The 22,862-nt window shown below is 62.5% G+C and overlaps 1 protein-coding gene across 3 annotated transcripts; it reads right to left on the reverse strand.

Annotated features, from left to right (window-relative positions):
- Positions 1 to 448: 448 nt before the first annotated feature.
- Positions 449 to 22,250, reverse strand: UVSSA (UV stimulated scaffold protein A). Of its 3 annotated transcripts, none has more exons than XM_054708732.1 (14): positions 22,227 to 22,250; positions 21,501 to 21,600; positions 20,113 to 20,443; positions 19,442 to 19,562; positions 18,396 to 18,737; positions 17,445 to 17,557; positions 17,195 to 17,323; positions 11,239 to 11,350; positions 9,260 to 9,395; positions 8,781 to 8,906; positions 8,299 to 8,482; positions 7,928 to 8,039; positions 5,402 to 5,576; positions 449 to 3,903 (listed from the first exon to the last, which is right to left on the reverse strand). In XM_054708732.1, exons 2-14 carry the CDS (start codon positions 21,596 to 21,598, stop codon positions 3,810 to 3,812), a joined length of 2,073 nt encoding a protein of 690 aa, XP_054564707.1. In that variant the 5' UTR covers positions 21,599 to 21,600; positions 22,227 to 22,250; the 3' UTR covers positions 449 to 3,809. The 3 variants fall into 3 exon arrangements, with proteins under 3 accessions (XP_054564707.1, XP_008149135.2, XP_054564703.1); XM_008150913.3 differs by lacking the exon at positions 22,227 to 22,250 and adding an exon at positions 21,895 to 22,040; XM_054708728.1 differs by lacking the exons at positions 21,501 to 21,600; positions 22,227 to 22,250 and adding an exon at positions 21,175 to 21,486.
- Positions 22,251 to 22,862: the final 612 nt, after the last annotated feature.

A 22,862-nucleotide genomic window follows, 5' to 3' on the forward strand; every position in this document is an offset into this window, starting at 1 on the left:
GTGCATGCACACTGCCGCAGGACTGCTGGTAACAGCGAGGGGGCAGAGCCCCTGCCAACACTGAACCTCCACGCACCACGGCACCGTCCGCACTGCGGTGCCACGCAGCCACGAGGGCAGCTCCTCCAATGGCAGAGGATGGGCCCCTGGGACGCTCTCCTGTGAGCCACGGAGAAACTGACAGAGTGAACTTCCCCCAAACTCTGGGAAGCACAGACTCGGAGCAATCCAAGGAGCGTTCACCCGAGAAAAAGGCGGAACCTGAGTAGGCACACTCTGCGGCTTTAGTGTGCGCTGCTCCCACTGCCCCTCCAGCTCTGGGGGCCCGGGGAGGGGGCAGCAGGCCTGGGCTCCCCAGGAGCCTCGTCCTCAGGGAACGGCCACTAGATGACTCGCCCAGCTGCTCCTTGGAGATCCCACTCGCAGGGCGGGGCTCGCCTCTATCTGGCGCCTCCTGGGTGCTCGGTGCGGGTTAGCAGAGATATCAGCGTGTTGTTTAATGATGCGGCTGCCTGGTGGGATACCCGCTGGGCAGACCAGAGGCTGACCAAGACCCCAAAGCCCTCACCTCTGGCTGACCGTGAAGCTCTGCACAGGCGGGAGGAGGAGGTAAGGCAGAGTTGGCACTGCCTGGCGGAGTGACGGTGCCCCACCCCCACCACAAACCCACAGCTTGTGGCCATTCAAGGGAACCTCTGTCCATCATCGGCTGGCCAGTAGGCTGACCCAGCAGAGACCTCATGGCCAAGCACGACAAAGAACACAGACTTTACAGAATTCATCAGACACTGAACAGTCTGATTCCCAGAGTTGCTACATCCTATTATTTAAAATGTCCAATTTTCAATCACAAGACAATTATGAGACACAAGACAATTCAATCACAAGACAATTATGAGACACACAAAGAAACAGGAAGTGTGTTGCCATACACAGGCAAACAAGGAGTCCATGGAAACCACCCTGGCTCCGCCCAGCTGTTGAACTTACTGGACAAAGACTTTAACGCAACCACTACAAATAGGTTTAGAGAAAGGGAAGCACAGCTAAAGAATCAGAGTGTGAGAATGACATTACACCAAATAGAGAATGCCAGGAAAGAGGAAATCACGGAAGAGAACAAGCAGAAATGCTGGCACGGAGAAGTACAAGACCTTCTTCCGGTGAAACGAAGAGTCACGAGAGGGACCATCGGACTTTCATTGGCAGAAGGAAGAACCTGGACCTTAAGCCACCAGGTCCAGTCTGAGGAACAGAAAAAAAGACTGAAGAAGAACAAACAGAGCCTCAGAGACGAGTGGACACCATCGACCAAACGGTCGCCCACACAATGGCAGCCCGAGGAGAGGAGACGGGGAGGGAAGACTGAGGGTGAGGTGTGGTCAAGAAATAACGGTCAAAAACCTTCCAAATTCTACATCCAAGAAGCTCAACAAATCCCAAGTAGGACACACACACAAAGATCCACCCTGGGTGCCTCCCATTTACACCGTCACTGACAGGCATCTCGGAAGCAGCAGGAAAACCCACCTCACGTGTACAAGGCTCTGCCGTGCCACGTGTACAAGGCTCTGCGTGACAGTGACAGCGGCTTCTCATCAGGTCCATGAGGCCAGAGGCCAATGGGATGACAGATTCAAAGTGTTAAAAAGACTGTTAGTAAGAATTCTACAGCCAGCAAAGCTGTTCTTCAGAAGTGAAGGCTGGAGAAATTAAGACATTCCCAGACAAACACGGAGAGAACTCATTGTTAGACCTTCCCTTCAAGAAATAAAAAGGGCATCTCTCAGGCCAAAGGAAAAAAACCCTAGAAACAAACCCCACAAAGAAATAACAAGCGCTGATAAAGGCAACCACAGAGCCAGATAAAAGGTAGTATGATTTGTTTCTGAATCTTCTTTTCCCTCTGACTTAAGACTACAGCATGGAGCAGGGTGGAACTTCTCCTGCCCAGGGCCCTGTGGGTATTGATGACATCATTCATGAGCCACACAACATCATCAACGTAAAACCAGCTGCTCGACGTGGTCAGACATTTAATAACCGCCCCGAAGGCTTTGGCAGGGACAGACCAAATGATTTCGCTCAAATTCCCAACATAATTTCTTCCGACCTCACAGAAATAAAAAGTTATAAATGAATACTATGAACAACTCTATGTCAACAAATAATAACAACCTAGATGAAATTCTTACAAACTACTGAAACTGACTCAAGAGGGAATAGAAAATCAAAATAGATCTATAAAACATTGCATTAGTAGTAAGACAAGTGAAAACTTCCCATTTGTATAAAAGTCACATGAAAAGATTCTCAAGCCCGGCTGGCGTGGCTCAGTGGTTGAGCGCCGCCCTATGAACCAGGAGTTCACAGTTCGATTCCTGGTCAGGGCACGTGCCTGGGTGCAGACTCGATCCCCAGTGGGTGTCGTGCAGGAGGCAGCCGATCAATGATTCTCTCATCACTGATGTTTCTCTCTCTCTCTCTCGCTCTCTCTTCCTCTCTGGAATCAAAAATATATTTAAAAAAAAACATGCTCAATATCGCCAGTCACTAGAAAAATGCAGACCAAAGCCTCACACCCACGAGAATGGCTGTGGTTAAAGACGGACGCTAACAAGTGTCACGGAGGACGTGGAGGAGTCAGAGCCCTGCACAGCTGGGGAGACGCACAGGTGCAGTCGCGTGGAAAGCAGGTCAGCAGTTCCACAGAAGGCTAAACACTCGCCCAGTGAGCCAACAATTCCGCTCCTAGTTAGATGCCCACGAGAAGTGAAAACATGTCCACACAACATGCACATGTTCCCAGCAATATTCACAAGTCAAAACGTGCCAACATCCACAATGCTAGCAAGTGGGTAAACAAAGGCCCCCCATATGATGGAGCATGTGGGCAGAAAAGGGGAACAACTTTCTGGCATTGGCTGCAACACGGAAGAACCTTGGACCACGGCACAGTCATGAGCCAGATAGGCCATCAGGGCTCCATTCCATGCAGGGTCCAGAACAGGGAAATTCAGACAGACAGTAGCTCAGAGGGTGCCTGGACTGGAGGTGGGGGTGGGGAGTGGCCACTCCTGGGGATGGGCTGCCTTTCAGGGTGATGAAAAGTTCTGCAACTGTGTGCGTGTGTGTGTGTGGGGGGGGGTGTCGCGGTTCAGCATGGAAATACATGGTGCCACTGCACGCATGCCTTAGAGAGAGAGAGATGGCACGTGAGCTGTCACTCAATTAGGTAGTGTTTAAACACACACAGTGAGTCGTGGAGCCGGCACCAAGCAGGGTGAATGGGACACGCACCGTGTGACAGGTGGGTGCCCACTTCCCTTGTGTTTGCATTAAAACAGCATTTCCACCAAGTGGGGGTTTCCTAGAGGCCCTGAGCGGTTGGCCCAGCAGAGGGCTGGGAGGTGGCTGGGGGGTCACACGCACATTCTCCACACTGAGAAGTGAAGGAGAAAGGAAGACATTCCCAGACAAGTCAACGTGGAGAGAATTCATTGCTAGACCTTCCCACTGAACACGTGACGTGCGCGGGCCCTGCCAGATGCCCGCTGGACACAGCTGCCCGAGGTGAGCCTGTGCGCCCAGGGCCTCTTAGGCAGGACAGACCCATAACCCAGATGGTGGTGGCCCCCGTGGCCAAGGAGCATCCACAGCCTCACATTTTAATCAGAATAGGCACCATTTCCTCACATTTAACACAATCATGGAGACGGAGGCCACTGCCCAGACCTGTCCGCTCTCCCCTCCGGGCCCTGGCAGAGGGAGAGGAGCTGACGAGCAGAGGGGACCACAGCACAGGCCCCCTAACTCAGCGCGTAGTTAAACTGGTTGGCAAACTTCTCGTGCTTCTTCTGGTCCATCTGGTTCATGGCTGTGACCACCCTCTGCACGGCTGCCCTGCAGGGAGAGCAAAGCGAGATGTGGCCAGGGAGCCCGGGGCTGGGTTCCTGACCAGGGCCCGGCTGCGATGGGGGATCGGTCCTGAGGCAGACACGGCCCTCGGACCTCTCACGGACTCCCAGCTGGTAAGTGACCAGCTCGGAAACGGCCGGCGCTGGAGGCCACAGTGGGGAGCCCGATCCCAGAGGTGGCCTCACCAATGCCGACTGCACTCGGACGGGCACGGCCTGCCCAGCCATGGACGGGGAGCGATGTGCAGGCGATGCAGCTAGAAAGCACGGGCTCAGACTCTGCCCCACGGTGGCCCAGCCACACCAGGCTCCACGCCCACCGTCGTGGGGAAACACTGAAGAACATGCACCAAAAAGATGTGGATGGGACCCTGCTCAGCTGACGGCTGTGATGGTGGGTCTGGACTCAGGAGGGCCCGTGCCCAGGAGGAAGCCACTGAGGCCACGAAGCAGTGACTGCTGGACCCTGTTCCAAAGGCTCTGCCCCCTTCCAGGGGCTCCGTCACCCACGGCTCTCCTTAGGGGGCTCCCAGTCACACAGCTGCTGCGAGCGCCCGCTCTGGGCCGCAAGGATGCAGCGAGGACACTTCTCGGGATCAGCACCCAGGGTGCCCTTTACCCCTGGCTGATCCATGGGAAACCAGCCTCGGGCCTGGGGCCTGGGGCCACGCCCGCATCTGGACATGGAAGGACACGACAAGCCAGCAGTGAGGAGCCCGGGGGCTCCATGTGAGCACCCAGGAAGCTGCCCACCTGGACCGGGGAGACAGCAGAGCAGCCAGAAAGGCAGGGGGCATCCCCTGCCCAGTCTGCTCAGCTGAGAGCCTTCAAGGGCCTCGACATAACTCTGAGGAGGGAGGCCCTGGCCTCATGGGGTTCCCTAACCAAAAGCCGTAAACACTTTCTGGCAACCTCCTGAGCGTGGTGGGAGCCTCTGACCACAGCAGCGGGAGGGGCAGTGAGTGGGCTGCTGGGGTGGCAGCCTTTCTACTAGGGCCCTACTCAGGCCCACCAGCCAGGCTGGTCCAGCTGGCGGGGAGATGCCCTGACCCGACCCCTGACCCCAAGCGGCTGAGAGAGCAGCACATGGAGTGACCACCGTCCTGGTGGCACCGAGCTCTGCGATGCCCATTCTGCCTGACTTGGAGGTGAGCGGCCTCCCTCAAGTCGCCAGGCGGATGCCTCTGAGCACTGACCACGAGGGCCCGCCGGCCAGTGCCCAGCCCTCCGGGTCTGCCGGGCCAGGGAAGACCCAGGCTGGCTCCGCACCAACAGCCCCGCTTGGGAAGAGGCTCACCCGTCACCACAGGGCAACTGCTCCGGGCACCACCCAATGGCCTGCTGCCCCCTCCATGGCTGGGAGCCCCCGTCTGCCAGGGGCCCAGTGGCCCAGGAAGAGATGCACAGCAGGGGGGGTGCTACGGGCCTCGGGGGACAGCTGCCCGCCAGCACCCCCAGGTCCGGGGCTGGTGAGGGGCTCTTACTTAGCGAAGACCTTCTTGGCGATGCGTGTGCGGGCGGTGTCTGCCTGCTGCTTCAGGTCGGTGAGGCCTGGGTGCCTCCTCTTCTTGCCTTTGCCTCTCCTGCCAGCCCTGGACGAGCCAAGGTCCACCCCCGTGGCCGCCTCCACATCTCTCATAAACTCGGGATCCTGCCAGTCTGCAAACAGACCCGAGACTTCAGAAAACACCTGGCACCAACCCTTGCCTCTCCCCGATCGCCCACGGTGACCAAGCGGGCAGGGAGACTGCTGGCCGCTCCCTAGGGCCGAGGCCAGGGCAGAGCTCCTCCCACCGCCCGCGTCCTAGGACGCAGCACCCGCACACCCGACAATCCCTCCTGGCATCCGGGCTGGACTGTGTCCCACCAGGCCCCAATCACAGCCTCTCGACCTGCCTGCTGGCCACGGGCACGCACAGCGGGGTGGGCCCTGGTCGAGGGGGCAGGGAGGGCTGGGCTTTCTTTGTATTGGCCCAAAGGTGACTTGGCCACAGGTCTCAGCAATGAGGGCGTGTTCACCGGGAGCCCTGTTCTTCCTGCACCGTCCTTCACGGCCAGGCCCCGGGGCGGCAGCGGCCCAGGGGAAACGATGCCAGCGCCGCAGGCTGCACCAGGCCCGGCCCGTGTGCTCATGTGCAGGGCTGCCGGGAGCTCTGTCTAAGGGGGGCTCTGGCCCGGGGCAGAGGGCAGGCATGGGGGTCAGAGGCCAAGGTGCCCACTCTGGCAGCCAGGGCCTGGTTCGTGCTACTTCCTGCCTGGGCCCTTGCTCCCGCATCCCTGGTGGAGGGTCGACTCTGAAAGGCCACGTGGGGTCCAGGAGACGTGGTGTTGGTCCAGCCAGCAGCTCAGAGGGCCACAGGACAGGAACCACAGCACAGCACCCTGGCTCACCCAGACAGACCCGCAGGGGGCGCTGGACCCCCACCACGCAAACGGGGACACGGGGGGTGAAGGGTGTGTGTGAGCAGAGCACGCAGGGCACAGAGGAAGCCGTGCCTCAGACAGACAGATGGCGAGGCCTCCCCAGGTTGATTTTTTGAAGTGAAGGAAAGCGGGGCTGCACAGCTCAGATACAGAGACGATTAATCCAAGATTAAGGAAAACTGTCTAAACAGTTTATCTCCCAGTAATAAGAAGGCGTCACAGTTTAGGAACCCGGTGAATGGAGCAATTGTTTAAACACAACGGAAAACGCAGCGCCCGCGCGAGATGGAATGAGCATCTCGGGAAAATGAAGGAGCAATTTAAAAGCCTTTGAAGAAAATCAATAGCTGCCGGGGCGCGCCTTCCTGCCGATGGCTGAGCTCCTGCATTGTCACCGAGGAGGGCGCCGGGAAAGAAAATTGCCCCGCGTGCAGGGAGGCGGGATCGATACTGTAGTTAGTGCAGAGATGCTATTTCACATCTGACTGGCCAGCCCGGCCCGCGGCCGCGGCCCATACCTGTTGTTAACAAGTCACCGCGGCTGGAACAGCCGCTCTGCAGGCTGACACAGAAACAGGCACTTAATCTGCTCCTGAGTGCGCCCCTCCAGGGAGGCTCGCCTGCGGATTAGCAGGTCCCGACCCTCCTGCCCATCGGGCCAGGGCCAGGCACCGGCCGGGCATCAGGCTAAATCTAATCTTCGTCTCTCAGGACAAAGGAAACACTCCACTAATGACGACAAACAGCCCGGCTGGGACCCCACACGCTGGCCAGCACTACCCGCCCCAGACTCAGCTGCCTCCCACCTTCCTTGGGGGTCTGGGGAGAGGACACCTGGTGACCAGGGCCTCAAGACTCCAGTCCACTGAGTGCCCACGTGCTGCCCAGCTGTTGACAGCACTGCCACACGTTGCCTCGCGGCCCTGCTGCTCGGGGCCCCGCTTGGGGCCGAGGGGCTGCCAGCCATGGCATGTGCCCCAACACCAAGGCGACAAGCGCACCACGATGAGACAGCTCCCCACGTTGTCCTGAGCACGATGACTAGGGGCTGCAGCCCACACGCAGCTCATCTGAAACTGGTCCTCTGCCAGAAAATGGGGAGCCCTGGCGAGGACCCCAAGGAGCATCTGGAGACCCAGCGCCCCTCGCCTCTGCCCAGACACGCACACACACTGCATGCAAAACACAAGCGCAGCACACCAACGCATGGGTGCACATACCACACGCACTAGACGCACAGAAACCACGCCACACACATACATGCACACATACCGCACGTGCAATGCGGAGGGGTGGGCTTGGCGAGAGCCAGACTGTAGGCATCAGGGCAGAAACGAGCTGGTTTCCTCTAAGGTACATGGGCTCAGCCAATCAGCTTTCTTGCCTCGATCCCCTCATTTGCCTGCAAAGCCTGCTTCAGAGCCCAGAGCCCACAAGCCAGTGAGGATGGGCTTCCGGAGTGCCCACCGCGCCCACAGGAGTGCCCCGCTGGGGAGGCAGGGTCCACACAGATACACGGAGTCGCCCTGGTGGCTGCTGGGACCCACTGTCCCCCAACAGGGCGCCCCCTACCCCCCAGTGCCCACCTGAGCGCCCGGCCTGCCTCTGCAGCTGCTGCCTCTGCTCCTGGGCCCTGTCCTCCGGGCGCAGGGGCCGCCCCGTGTCGTCTCTGGGAACGATCTTGCCATGGAACGGGCACTGTGGCAAAGCACAGCGGTCATCACCCTCTGCCTCTCGGCCACCCACCCTCACCCCCTCGAAGGCAGGCGCCAGACAGCTGCCGGCACGGAACAGGGTGAAGGGCGCCTGATGCCTGAGTCAGGCCCCGCACTGGGCAGGCAGCCCAGGCACAACCAGGGCCGAGTGATAGCTGCAGCCAGCACAGACCCCCCAGGCGCCCGCCCAGCACCGGCCCAGCCCGCCCTCCGGCCCCCAGGCCCCCACGGCCGCGCCTCACCTTCAGCCGGTCCTGGCGCTCACAGAGCCGGCCGTCGGGCCTGGGGGCCCGGCACCGGTGCTGCACGGGCTCGAAGCTCCCCGCGAAGGTGATGCGGCGGCTCCGCAGCACCTCCGAGACCTCGGCGCTGTCCACCTCCTCGTCCACCTCGCTGGGCTTCCAGAAGCGGTGCTGAGACTCGACCCTGCAGGCGGGCCCGCTGTCAGAGCCACGCAGGATGGCGCCCGGTGGGGCTCAAGAGGTCAGAGCCGCGCCCCCTGGTCTGCGGGCCGGAGTGCAGGCAGCACAGCGAGGGGCTTCCCCACCCTCCTCAGGCCCCAGGCCCAGCCACTCAGAGCCCGAGGAGGCCAGAGGGTGAGGGCGGTGGGACGAGACCGCGGTGACAGGGCTGGAGGGGGGTGCCTGGGCCCTGGCACCGGATGCCTGTCTGCGGGTGGAGGTGGGAGCAGGGCAGGGCCCAGACCAGACGCGCCTGCACTCACTTGAGGACCTTTCCGGCCGCAAGCTGCTCCTGGCCCCAGTTGCACAGGTCCACCCCGAAGGGCACCACGGGCGCCCGGGCCCGCTCTGCCGCCAGCCTCCCGGCTTCCTCCGGTCCCAGCGGTGCCCTGCAGGGGCCACAGAACAGAGCGGGGCGCTCAGACCGTGCGCACCGAGGCCGCCACAGCCACCGCCTCTCCCTCCCCGTGTGCAGGCTGGCCGGCTCCAGGGAGCATGAGGCCGTGAGGAGCCCAGCTCCCACTGTTCAGGGAGTGGCACGGGGAGCTGGCCTTGGATCTGGGGCCCCGACCCTGGGCTGGGTGCCCCCGCCTGCTCCTGCGGCCCCCCCTCTCCCCCCGTAGGCACAGGTGCTGGCAGGTGCTCCCCGGCCAGATGCACACCTGGGCTGTCACCAAGGAGCCAGAGCAGCCTGAGGAGCTCGAGCCATGCCTTGGGCAGAGGCGGGGTGACCGGGAGTCACCTGGGGCTCGGGCACGGGGCTGGGGGCAAGTGGCCCCGGAGCCGATGGAGCTGGGCGGCAGCAGAGGTGGGGTCGCTCGCCTCCTCGTCCGTCCTCCTCCTCTTCCTCTCCTGCGCAGCCAGGTCTTTCTCTAACCCTGAAACACATTCCTACTCCTGGTCACCGTCCTGAGCAGACCCCTGGGCACTGTGCTCCCTCCCCAGGAGGGAAGGTGTGACCCGGGGGTTAGCAGGCGGCCTGCAGGTCAGGGCACCGAACCCTCCAGCGGCCATGGCTGCAGCCACAGAGGGCTGCCCCTGCCACCAGCCAGCTGAAGTCTGGATGCTGGCACCTCCGGCATCCCCACAGGACACCAAACCGCTGAGGCCGACACGCCCCGACCTCTGCAGGCCAGCGTCTATCCCACGGTCCTGGGGCAGACGAGGCAGACGTTGGTAAGCTGCAGAAGTAAACAGTGGACAGCAAATACAAGTACGAACCTTTAATTATTAGGGATGACCATCAGAACGAATGTTTGGGGGGATTTTAATCCTCACCTGAGGATATGCTGAGTTTAGATAGAGAGGAAAGGAGAAACATGGAGAGGGAAACATTGATCAGTTGCCTGCCATATGCAAAGGTGAGCGGAGGAGAGCAGAGTGAGCAGGGGTGAGCAGAGTGAGCAGGGGTGAGCAGAGTGAGCAGGGGTGAGCAGAGGGGAGCAGGGGTGAGCAGGGTGAGCAGGGGTGACCAGGGGGGAAGGGAGTAGGGGTGAGCAGGGGTGAGCAGAGGGGAGCAGGGGGGAGCAGAGGGGAGCAGAGCAGGGGTGAGTGGAGGTGAGCTGCTGACAGGGGCGCACGTGGCCCACCGCCCATCACAGAAGATGGCTGCCCGCCCTGCCCCAGACACCCTGGAACTCTGCCGTCTGCCGTGTGAGCATGGGGTCCACCCCGTTCTTGGGGTCCCATGCTGAGGGGGGACAGAGAACAGAGCCCATCACAGAGTGACTGTGTCCACCTCTGGCCACCTGAGCACGAGCTTGGAGGCCCAGGCCCCACTGACGAAGGCGCCCACATGCCCACTTGGGAGTCTGACGGCACGCCATTAGGAACACGCGGCGGCCCGCACAAGCATGCAAACATGCGTGCCCGCGTGCCCGCGCACGGAGAGGCTGGTAATGACACTGGGGTTTGGATGGATACAGTCACAGCCCAGGATCAATATGAGAATTCCTGAGTTACAAGAACGAAATATATTTTTCATTGATTTGTTGTTTTAAGCCATTAAAAAGATGGGTAAGCGTGTTAGAGCGGGGTAAATACTCGGGGCACTAAAAAAACCACCATTTTCACACTGCGGTAGAAAATCAATCTCACTGACATACTTGCCACGTGAAACCGGAGCAGGCGCGCGGGCGCACGCGGCATTCGGGGAACTTTCAGGGGAAGGGCAGGGCCCACGGCCACGGCCACGGCCACGGCCCCACCCCGGCGTTGGACTCGGTACGGGCTTGGTGCACTCACTCCCACGTTGCTCTTAGCGAGAATCATGGAAATGCCCAAATCTCCTTTTGTGTAAATTGGCGAGTGGCACCGACGGCCGGAGCACGAAGGCAGGCGGGGACGGATCAATCCAGGAGGAGAGGGGCCCGGCAGCCAGCCTCCGCCTGACACTATTGATTTTGCCCAGTGCAGCTGGCCTTGTAATTAAAATGTAAATGTGAGGAAGAGATTGCGTCCTGACAGACGCAGGATTAGGGGAGATAAAAGCCCCTCCCGGAAACGAGAGCGCCGTGTCGGCCGTGGGCTCCGACGGAACAGGAGCAGCCGTGCCCCGCGCCCAATGAAGAGCAGTGCCGGAGGCAGACCCACCGGGACGGACTGCAGCGTGCCGTGGCACCGCGCCAAGCGCACCTCAGGACCGTGGCCTGACCACGGTCAGCTCCCCATCCATGGGCCCAGATCCCACCCCGAGGCCCCGTGCCCGCCCTCCGCACTCACCGTCCTCAGGCCACAGGTGTTCAGGGACACAGGCCTCGTACCCCTCCTTCTCCGGGACCTCCACGAAGTCGCCATCGTCCTCGTCCTCGTCCTCGTCCCCCAGGGCCGCGGTCTGTGGGACACCCCAAGGCTGAGTGGGAGGAGCAGGCAGAGGTGCAGGTGGCAGGGCCCCAGCCGGGGTCAGCGTCGTGGCTGTGCTCACGGACCTGTCTCCAAGCCCGTCCCCTCGCTCCTAAAACCACCAGCTCTGTGCCCCCCTCAGCGCCCAGTTCAAACCCCAACACGAACCTGCCAGCTGCCCGCGGCCATGACCTGCAGCAGGTCTTACCCTAAAAGGCAAGGCCCAGGGAGGTGACAGCCCAGCTCGGCTCGGCCCAGCACCATGCCCTGTTCGGGGCCTGCTCCTCACTTGGGTGCTGATGTGACCACAGCACTTCTGGAACATTCTGTCCTTAACACGATGTTAAAAAGCCCCCACAGAAAGTTCCCTTTGGACGAGGTCCCGCTCAGGTCAGTGTAATGGGTCCCCGCCCCGGCCCCTTCCTGGCAGCACCAGCTCAGTGGGAGCTCCCACACGGGGTGACCAAGGCCACACACACACCCATGTGCAGGGCCACAAACACTGGGAGGCGGGCGTCCTGGCCAGAGCCTTACAAAGCCCCAGGACTGCTCCGCCCCCCACCCCAGGGAGCCACCCCCTCAGATGTCCTTCTGGAGAGGGAGAGGGCCACAGCAAGAGGCCCCCAGAAACCCCGCCCACTGCCCCCCACTGTGCCTTCAGGCCAGGCCCCCTGCAGGCGGCCTAAGGCAGGGCCGGAAGGGAGGGAGGGAGGGAGACCCTGTCGCATGAGCACCAGCGACGGGGCTGCCCAGGTTGTCAGAGGCAAAGGCAGGAGACGGACCATCTGACACAACACTGACCACAGGGGGGCGGCCGCGTGGCCCCACAGCCAAGTCCAGGCCGGGGCACCCTCCTGCAGGCAGCACCCCGGTTCGCCGCCCAGAGGCATAATCAGATGCAAATGCACTTGGTTTGGGTTCCGGCAGCCCTGCATCTGAGTGCGGGGACATCAATCACTGGAAACGGCAATTTTTGTTATCGGCCTAACACTGATCAAAGGGAGCCTGTCTCCGCCGCTGACCTGTGAAACGTCCCAATTATACTCTTTGGAAATGACAGGGGCACTTAACTCCCGAGCTGAGCAAATGACGACAATCAATCACGTTTGAATAACAATGAGCCGCAGACCTGAAAATTATTTTTGTATAGAATCTCCCCAGGAATTTATGAAAGGTGGAAAGCAGCCCAAGGTTTGAGGGCATGACGGCTCCCGGCCCGCGCAGTGCGCATCCAACACTAAACAGAATTTATGTCTTTTAATTTCCTAAAAGGTAGATGTGGACCGACCGGGTGCTACAATGCATAACATAGATGCCAAGTTTTAAATATGGGGGTCATTTTCATAAAATATTATGCTGATTGCTCCCACCCTCGAATTTCACCAGGGACTTGTGTTAAATTCTCACTTTCTAGAAAACATTCAGCTGCTGAGCTAACTGCCAGGAACCACACCTTCTCCGCAGTGTTCACTCCACTCCTTCAGCACCGAGCGTGGCCTCCGCTCCCGAGGCCAGGGACAGGCTGGGGCGGACGGAGGGCCTCTGCCAGGGCAGGCGGCTGGGCCTGTGAGAACTGCCTGCGGGAGGTGCCCGCAGGGCTCGGCCCTCAGCGCTGGGCCACAGCTCACTGCAGCCCGAGAGCAGCCTCCGGCCACCACCACCCTCAGCTCGACAGCTCCCACTGCCGGGCCAGGCCCCGGGGAGTCTGCATGGGGCTCCAGGCACCTGCGCGCCCGGGAAGGTGGGGAAAGCCAGAAGCTCCACTTCGTGGAAGGCACTGCTGCCAGCCCTCCGTGGCCTCCCTGCGTGGCCTGCCGTGGGCCTCCCACCAAGCACCTGTTTCAAGAAGCACCGTCCCCCAGGCCGCCACTCCTTCCACGGCCACGGCCACAGCACAGCTGGCCACGGAGGCCTGCACCTGAGCTCCTGGGGCCAGCCCCGAGTTTAAGGCAGCAACAACCTCCCCACGTGGTCAAAGGTCACAGATGGGGTCAGAAGCCTGCACTGAGAAAGTGGGGGTGGGGAGGCGCTGGGGGCAGGGCAGGGCAGGGGCCAGGATGCCTGAGGACTCTGGGAGGAGGTCACGCCGAGGTGGCCTCAGCTGAGGGCAGGCCGTTGGGCTTTCCTTGTCAGTTTCCCCGGGAGCAGCTTCAGATCTCGACTAGACCTGGCCCCTCATCTGGGACTCATCAAGGTCACGCCAGCCACGTGCTCATGCCTAACAGGTGAGGGCCTGGCAGGCGGTCAGTCCTGTGGCCACCAGACTCCTCCTGCGCTTTTCCAAGCTTTCGGGTGCACAGCCCGCCCGCGGCCAGGGAGGCCTGGAGGAGGCCATGGCCTCGCTGGTTCTATACAAACGGATTCTCACCCACAGTTAAAAGGATTTAGAAAAATGAGCCTCCACACTCATAATTAAACAAGCAATAACACGGCCAAAATATACAACGCAATCAGTCTGCAGAGTGAGGTAGCGAGGTTACTAATTACTGGAGAAGGAATGGGAAGCGGCCTCGCACCAGGGCAGCCCGCCCGCCAGGCCCGCCCGCCCGATACAGCTGGGACCATTAAATAAATTCTGTGCGATCTAATTAACTTGGTGCGCAATCTCAATTACTTTTCACCCAAGAAATCACTTTTGTTCAGTTTATGTGTGTTTCCCTTTTAAAAAAAAATGATGTAAGGCCTCGTCAGACAAGTGAGCTCCCACCTGCATTTGTCTCTCAGCCTTGATGGCTATGCATTTAAAACCCCATTCTATCTTATAAACTAAAAATTAAACGTGCTCAGCTGTGATGGCCGTCATCCGGCGGCTATTTATATGCTAATGCCCTCCCAGAAGGCCGTGCAAATTGCCCAGCCAGGCCGCTATCTCAGCAGCATCAGAGAGCAGAGGACACGGGCAGCGGACCCCACAGCCTGCGTGGACCAGCCATGAGCTGGGGACAGCAGCCGCACGTCCTCGAAGGGCTGTCCCTACCCTCTCTGGTCTGATGGCTCGCAGGAGTGAGCTGCACACAGCCTGGCTGTGGGGCGGCTCCAGCGCCCGGCCCGTTGCTGGGGTAGAGGGCACTGCCGCCTGGAGGGCCATCTCGGGGGTGAGGTTGGGGTCCAGCTCTGCTGGGTCTGGGCGAATGGGCAGCAGGCAGACAGGTAAGGGCGCATCCATGAACCTCAGGACAGGCAGCGGCGGCAAAAACACCCGGCGGGCCGGATAAATGTCCTTGGCGGGCCGCATGTGGCCCGTGGGCCGCAGTTTGAGGACCCCTGGTCCAGATGGACAGCCCTCTCCGCCAGCGACCACAGGTGTGTCATGGAGGCCCCAGCCTGTCAGAGAGGGCAGGGGCAGAGCCTCCTCCCCAGAGCTCCTGCACCTGATGGGACAATCGCTTCCCGGCTGGCGAGGCGCATCAGCATGGAGGAAGCTCGATGAGGAGTCCTGCTCTCTGGCTCAGCCTGGCCTCCCAGAGCTCAGGAGGCAGGACTCCCGCCCTGTGACACTGTGGGTGGCACCCTCCCTGGGTGGCTCAGCCTTGGGAGGAAGGCAAGGCTCACACAACTGCCCGACTCAGTCTTCCCACCTGTAAAATGGGCTACAGCATAACCCCTGGGGAGCTGCCTTTGGAATCAGGAACATGTGAAGGTGCTGGAGCACAGGGCTGGCAGGGCCGTTGGGAAGGTGAGCTGATGCAGGTGTTCACACGGGGGGTGGGAGGGGGGATTTGGGAGGCTGGAGCGCGAGAGGCCTGGCTGAGATGCTCCCCAGTCCTCAGGAGAGCAGCATGGGGACCCTCCCTCCTCTCAGCCCCTCGAGGCAGCGGCTTGGCCTTCAGCATGATGGAGGGGCCACGTCACAGGAAGGTTGTTTACTGGCCCTGCCGAGTACAAGGTCCCCACATCCCTGATTTAGTTCCTCTGCCTCTCTGGGAGCCTGACACGTCCAACATTTCATTCCCTGCGTCTCCTGCTCTGTCCTTTTCACCTACAGGAAGCCAGGCCCACAGGCCCACACAGAGCGGCCTGGCCTCACTCCACAGCGGCCCAGACCCAGGAAACCGCACGTGATGAGCGGGGAGGCCCCGCCACGAAGACCATGCGGCTGCCACAGTAGCCCGGCGACGGGTGAGAACAAGGGCGTCCGTGTGGGTTTTAGCCACTTAAACACGTAAGCCAATGTTATTTTAAATCCCCACTGCAGATAGTGTAAACAGACTGACACTTAAAATTATTTTTTTCTGACTTATTGGTTAGGGGAAATTACTATTTTGTTAATTACACAACACTAAGTAATTGCTGATCTTAGCTCCATAATTAGAAGTTTCCAGAGGATGTTTATCAGTGTAACGGAGGCAGGCAGCCGTGATCATCGCCGCTGCCGGGCGGGAGACTGAATCTCCCAGGGATGCTTCCTATCGATCGGGGCGAGATTTATCCCGGCGTTTCCCAGCGAAGGCGGCGAGACCTCTATAAAGCACAGTTAGACCCATTTAAACCGGCTTAAATATTTTTTAAAGACAGAACTCCTACATCAAAGGAAAACAATATGTAGGAACCAGCGGCTACACGGACAGAAACAGGAAGTCAAAAGAAAAGGGCGCCCGTTCCAGTGCAGCTGCGGGAGGAGAGGCCCCGCGGCCGGACCGTGGAGAGCCAGGCTCCCCTCCCGTGTCTGGGGCTCGGGGTCGCTGGGACCAGGGGCGCCCTCTCACACACTGTGACCCGTTCTCAGGTGTTTAAGTCACTTACTGGATCAGCACCCCACTCAGCCAGGACCCGGGCTAAGTGGGGAGACACCGAGGCCAGGGATTTAACCCCAGGCATCTTACATGAAAACCAGCCAAGAACAACGCGATCCTAATTTCTAACTACCAGCCCGCAGGCGGCCGCCCCGCGCAGAACCGAACGGGAGCAGATGTACAGATAGCGCGGCGTCTATTCTGGGAACGGCGCTCACCTGAGCCTGAGCCGGCGCTGCCACTCAGCCCGCGCCCAATCGCTCCATCTACAGCCCCAGGAATGAGCACTGTCTCCAAGGACTTGAGCGCAGCGCCTTTAAATCAGCTGCCGGAGCCGCGTCTCGTCTCCGCGCCGCCCTCCCCGCTCCTTCCCTGACAGGCAGAGACAAGGTAGAGACGCGCCTCCCGCCTGCTCCCTGCACTCAATCAGACCCCTGGCCCGCACTGCCCTGCGCAGCACGCACCGCGCCCGCCTCAGTTTACCCTGTTGTCCCTGCGTCAGTGGACACGCACGCCCCGGTCAGCCCCTCGCCTGGCCAGGCCCTCCAGCCTTCAGACTGGGCATCTCCTCGACCAATGGCTTCCCACTCCCCGAGCCGCTCCTGCCACAAGCGGCCTGGAGCTGCCCCCCTGACGACCCTCCCACCCACACAGCACCCGCCGACGCCTGGGGCAGCACCCAGGCTCCTACCCGTGAGAGGTGCGAGTCCCTGTGAGCTCGGAGGTGGTGGAGGTGCTGACATGGCCTCTGCAAGCAACTCGCGCGCCCACGGCCACACCACCAGCCACCAGGCTCACCACCCGCCCTGCACCACCCGTCTGCCGTGAACTTCCCTGACGGCCTCGTTTTTGAAGACAAGATCGCCCTCTGCTGGTCCCAGGGGGCTGCACACCCCACAAAGTTGAGGCCCAACTGCTCAGAAACTCTCCTGGAAGTCACAGGCCCCCACCCCAGGGACTGGGGCCTCCCTGTCCCAGCCCCTCTACCTCCTCATCCTCAACTCCAGGGCCTGGTGAGGAAGGAACCGGAATGCACCAGAGAGAGCCCAGCCTCTCTGCTTAGAGGGCTGAGCTAGGGCCAGAGACTTCGCCGCCCCACTCACCTGCCTCCTGCCAGGCCCCTCGGGCTCAATGTCTAGTTCCTGGGATCTCCGCAGGGCGGTTTCCAGTTCAGCCTTCAAGTCGATGGCGGCCTCCAAGTGCTGGCCACGTGTACCTGCGCGGGTGAACAGCTGCCAGCGAGGGGGCGCGTCACCCGGCAGGCTGGGCACCCTCCCCTGCACTCCCTGCACTCCCACAGGCACGCCTCCCCCAGGCGCGCGGCCTCCCCCGGACCCAGGCGCGCGGCCTCACCCGGACCCAGGCGCACACAGCCGGCAGGAACTTGTTCTGGATGAGCTTGAGCGCGTCGCGGGCCGACTGGATGACAGCACAATTGTCCTCGTTCTCCTGCACCCTGAGGCTGTCTGAAGGGGCAGCGGGGTCACCAGAGGGACCAGGGCCCCGGCAGTCACCGGCACTCCTGCCCATCCCACCCAAGTCAGACCCCATGGGACCCCCAGCCTGACGCCCAGGAAGACCTGCTGCTTTACGATTTTGGCAAAGACCAGGTCAGCCTGACCCGACAGTCCTTCCCGCTGGGCCCAAGGCCTCTGCGGCTTCCCACGGACAGACCCGGACCTTCCACCGCTGCCCCCACTGCTCAGGATGAAGGCTGGCTCCTCCCCGTGCCCGGCCAACCAGCTGCCACCCCCACCTCCCACCAGCTGCCAGCTCCCTGCCCCCGGGCTCAGGTGGGCAGTTCCTTGGGGCTCGCCAGGCTCTGGGTGGACACATCTGAAAGGAACCCCGCCCACACCCACAGGGACGGACTTCGGGGCCCAGGAGGTAGCTAGGCGAGAGGCGGCGGATAGCTGGGGTGAAGCCGTGAGGCTGGGACACCAGGGCCCTGTGGGCTCTGAGTGGCACCACCTGTGTCTTTGCAGACAGTGAGAAGCTGCTTCTCCATCTCGTTTTCTCCCAGGCTCTGGCGGCCACCCTGTGACCCTAACGGACTGGGTGGGCAGCAGCCATAGCCACCCCCGTGCTCCCAGGGCAGCTGGCGGCCTCGCTGCACGTCACCATGAGGGTGCAGGGCAGGCCTTGGGACCCACAGCCTAACCCCACCCTGGGGCCGGGCCCTGCTCTCAGCCCCAAGAAGTCTGGGCTGTCGGAAGTGCCCGAGGCCCTGGTCAGAGGCCTGGTTCAGGCAGCCACCTGGGCTGCGGCCATGAGGGAGCCCCGAGCAGCGGCAGCGGCAGGTACCTGAGGAGAGCTCCACGGCCAGCGTGTACTTGTGGGAGCCCAGCCCGTGGCTCCGCACAAAGTCCTCCTGGTCGCTGTCCCCGTCTTCCTCCTCGTCCTCCGAGGAGGCCCCCGTGGTGGCCACTGGGCGGCGCACACAGGCAGGCAGGCTCTTGCTGCAGCAGGGCTGCTCCTCGTCCCCGAGGCCTGGGGCACTGGCTGGGCGAGGGGGGCCCTCCTCGGGTGCACCAGAGGCTATGGCAGGCGAGACGGGCCCCCGGTGCGGCCCCAGGTCAAAGGGCACCAGCAGCTGGAAGCAGCTGTCCACCTCCGCGAGGCAGCCCCGGATGTCCCCGCACATTTCTGCGAAGATCAAGACGCTGCTCGTAGGTCACGTCCCAGGACAGCACCGCCCACCAAGGGCGGGGCCCACTGTCTGAGGGAGACCCATCCAGCAGCAGGCGGGCTGCCCACAGCTCAGGCCCTCCCACCCAAGCCCAGCACCCGGCTGCAATCGCAGCCCCGGGGCCGTCCTCCCACGTCCTGCTGACCCCGAGGGTCTTCTCTCAGCTGCGACAGCCACTCCTCAGCAGGTCTGTGAGTTCCACGTGCACACGCTGCCTCAGGCCATGAGGACCCCCCCAGCCTGAGTGCACCTGCACTCACTCCCCGCACGGCTGCCCCTCCTTGGGCCCAGCGACCTGCTGTGCACCTGCCTAGCGCTGGCCAGAGGCAGGGCCACCTCCCCGTGCGCACACCCTGGCTGCCAGAAAGCAAATGCTGGGGTTGGCGGGGCTGGCAAGAGCAAGTGAGGCCAGAGATGAGGGGGTAAAGCTCGGACACAGACCACAGGCCACCAAAGGACACACATCTCGTCTCCCTGCCTGGGCAACATGGGGAGGGGCGCTGTCAGCGTGACCACCGAGGGGTGGGGAGAGGCGAGCGCGGCTCACAGGGCCCCTCCGGCTGCCAACCAGGAGAGGTTTCTTGGGCCAGGGCAGGGGGCCCTGCCCAGCTGGTCTGTCCACCTGCCGCCCCTCACCCCCTGCCGGGTCCTGGAGACTCACCCTCCATCTCCCGCACGGCCTGCTCGGACCTCTCCCGGTAGATTCTGTCCAAACGCCTCTGCTTCTCCTCCTCTCGCTTTCTCTCCGCCAGAGTCCGGGCGTTCACATCTTGAAAATCCACCTGAGAGATTAATTGAGATAAAGATGAGACCCAACTGAATAGAAGACAAAAGAAATCAAAACAGGCCCAAGAGAAGCGGCACCGGCCCACGGCCAGGCCTGGGTGTCCAGTTCAGTGTTCAAAACACAGAGACCCGCTGGGCTGCAGGCTTAGCCCTGGCCAGAGCCCAGCCCGCAGCGCCTCCCAGCAAAGTGAGGCGGACAGCCCGCGGTCGCTCCCACCGGCAGGGAAGGGCGGCTGCTGGCTGGGCCCCGGGGCCGAGACCACCACCCGAGGACAGGACGGCGGAAGAGGCAGCACCCAAAGGGTGGGAGGGGCGGGGGGGGGGCTTGTTAGAGAGGGCTGCGTCTGAGAAGCTGGCGCTCGCTGTCCTTCCTTCCCCCTGCCCACCTGCGGGCACCAGGTCCACAGGCTCCGCTCCCCTCACCCTGGGGAGAGCGTCCCAGCTTCCTCCCAGAGCTGCGCCTCCCACCTGCTGGCCACTCTCAGGCCTGCTCCGTCCCCAACCCTGGCCCAGCCGCCGGGGGTCCCGGCACGTAGGCCCACCCACCTGCTGGCTGTGTCTCAGGAAGTGGTAGCCCAAGGCGAGCTTCTTATAGGCCGCGCCAAACTTCTCGCTCCAGCCCTGGACAGCCCGGGCGGCAGCCTGCCTCAGCCTCTGGGCCGCCTCCCGGGGGGGCGGCAGGGGCTGCCGGGGGTCGGTGCCCAGCGTGAGCTCCAGGAACCCCTGGAAGTCGGACACGACCAGCAGCCTGAACAGGTGGGAGCGGGCGAAGAGCTCGTCCACAATCTGGAAGGCGGAGAGGCGGATCTCGGCGTGATCCTGCCTCAGCTGGGCCGTCAGCAGGTGGTAGGTGCGGCTCAGCTGCTCCTCCGAGGACCTGGGGACCCAGCTGTCCTTACCAAGCGCCCAGGCGAAGGACAGCAGTTAAACGCCGCGTGGGGAGTATCCACAAGCGGCAGGGACACACGCCCTCTGCCCTCATTCTCCCCTTTCTGCTTCTGGAAAACCCGAGCCAAGCCCTGGCCCGGTGGCTCCGTTGGTTAGAGCGTCGTCCTGTACACCAAAGGGCTGTGGGTTCAGTGCCGGGCTGGGGTGGGTACGGGAGGCAGCCCATGGATGTCCCCCTCTCTCTCTCTTCCTCTCTCTAAACACCCTCACGGGAGGTTAAGCAAAAAGACAAAACAAAAAAAGGCCACAGCCAAGAATGGTTTTTACTCTTAAACGGTTGAATCGAGTAAACCTCAGACGTGTGGAAGTTACACGAGGCAGCGTCAGGGAAGTGGGACTGGGGTCCCGCCAGGCCACAGCCCCTGGCTTTCCTCCGCTGAGCAGCTGCGCAGACTATACCGTGCCACCTGCCCGAGCGCCACTGCTGATGGGGGTTTTCTGGGCAAACAGTGAAACCCGGTCTGGGCTGAAACCTTTTGGTCGAAATGTAAGTTTGTCATCACTTCATGAGCAATCCTCCAAATTCTCCTGCTTTGTAAACACAGGCTAAGGATGACCCACAAAGCTCGGCCTACGTCCCCAGGGTCTGAGCGGGAGAGAAGGGCGGGGTGGACACACAGGCCACCCCCTGGGGCCACCTGCCCACCTCGGACCCCTCACCTTCCTCCATGGCCTAGGCCGACAACTAAAGCAGCAGATGTGTGCCCTCCAGGGATGCACCCGTCACCCACACAGGAGACCAGACTCCGCCACGGTCCCACCGTGTTCCCGCACCTCCACCCCCACCGGGGAACACTGCCCCCCGACGCTGCGGGGCCTGGGCAGCGTCCCGGGCGGTCCGTTTGGGGTTCTTTCCCAGCCGAGGCGCCGGTGGAGGCCTGAGACGTAGGCGGGTGAGACATGCCGGGGCCCAGGGGAAGCCCGCGGGAGGGGCTCGGGCTTGCTGGGCGGCCAGTCACCGTGGGACGCTGAACCTGAGGACATACTTGCAGATCTTCTTCAGCTCCTTCATCTTCTCGGGGTTCAGCCGGGGCTCTCCGGAAGTTGTGAGGTCTTCCACCAACTCGGAGAGTCTCTGATCCATTTCTAGACACGGAAGGCAGGAGCTCAGGGGCGGCCCAGTGCTGCCTGCTCCCGGCTCCGTGGGCGCGGCCTCCGGCGCCCACAGGGGGGCGGGGGCGGGGGCGGGGTCCTCCGTCCGGCCCCGGGAGACCGCCTCCTGGGTGCGGAAGGAGAGCCATGCAAGGCGACGTCCCAGCCCAGGGCAGCAGGCGCTTTGGGCGGGAATTAGGGAAAGTGCAACCAGACGACGTTAACTCTGGGGGGGGCGGGCGTGTCGGGGAGGAAGTGAGCCCACGTCTAAGTCCTGCCACTCCGCACCTCAGGCCCAGCCGCGGGAGACGCGTGGGCTGCCGCCTTCCTCAGGAGAGCGGACTTGCGCCCGGGGGGCCACCTGGAGGCCGGGCAGGGGCAGGGCGGCGGGCGCGGACGGGCCGCTCGCACCGGAGGCGGAGGCTCCGCCGGGCCGGCGGGGCAGGTGCCCCCGGGGAGGCGCGTCCCGGGAGGGGGCGCTCGAGAGCAGTCACTTCCGAGGGCGGTGCAATACGCACTCGGGGGCGTCCAGGGGACCCGGACCCGCCCCGCCCCGCCCCGCCAGCCCCCAAAGCGGAACTCGCACCCACGCCCAACGACGCAGCCACCACAGCACCTACCGCGCCACCGAGTCGCTTGCCTAGCCCCGCCCCTTCCGGCGAAGGGCCCGCCTCCTGTCACGTGCCCAAGACCGCGCCAGTCATTGGCTCGCTCCGGCCCAGGCGGTGCGCGGAGGTCAGTGAGGTGACGTCCGCCTGTACGACGCGACGCTGCCGCTCTCGCCTTAGCCCCGCCTGTTCCGGTGGAGGACCCGCCTTCTATCACGTGCCCCGAGATCGCAGCCAATGGTTCGGCCTGACCCTGGAGGCGAGGGCGGGGCCGAAGTCTGCGCGGTGACGTGAGCGCGCTCCCGGCGGGGCCGGGATGGGGTAGAGCGTCCGCGGAGGACGACGCGCGAGAAAAAGGAGGCGGGAGGGCGCAGCAAGTCTTTAAAGGGGCCGCGCGCGCCTGCGCCTGCGCGTGCCGGGCTGGCCGGAGGGGTGCGAGCTCGGGGTGCACGTCGCCGCCGCCAGGAGGCTCGCCCGGGCCCTGCCCCTGCGACGGGCCGGCCGGGCCAGGCCGGATGGGAGCTGGCGCGCGTTTCTCCCAGGGGTGCCAAGGCCACCGCCCCGCGTTGCCTGGAGGATCCGGGATGGGGCTGCCCCTGGGGCGGGGACGCGGACCGGCTCCGTGGGACCCGATGCGGAGGGGGAGGG

The sequence above is a fragment of the Eptesicus fuscus genome, chromosome 2 (assembly GCF_027574615.1).
Source record: "Eptesicus fuscus isolate TK198812 chromosome 2, DD_ASM_mEF_20220401, whole genome shotgun sequence".
Lineage (NCBI taxonomy): Eukaryota > Metazoa > Chordata > Mammalia > Chiroptera > Vespertilionidae > Eptesicus > Eptesicus fuscus.

Coding starts and splice junctions, on each gene's coding strand:
- UVSSA (XM_054708728.1), bottom strand. CDS start 21,416: ATGTCTCACCCGCCTACGTCTCAGGCCTCCACCGGCGCCTCGGCTGGG. Junction 19,563..20,112: donor TCCTGAGACACAGCCAGCAG/GTGGGTGGGCCT, acceptor TTAATCTCTCAG/GTGGATTTTCAAGATGTGAA. Junction 17,558..18,395: donor GGCCGTGGAGCTCTCCTCAG/GTACCTGCCGCT, acceptor CTGCCCCTTCAG/ACAGCCTCAGGGTGCAGGAG.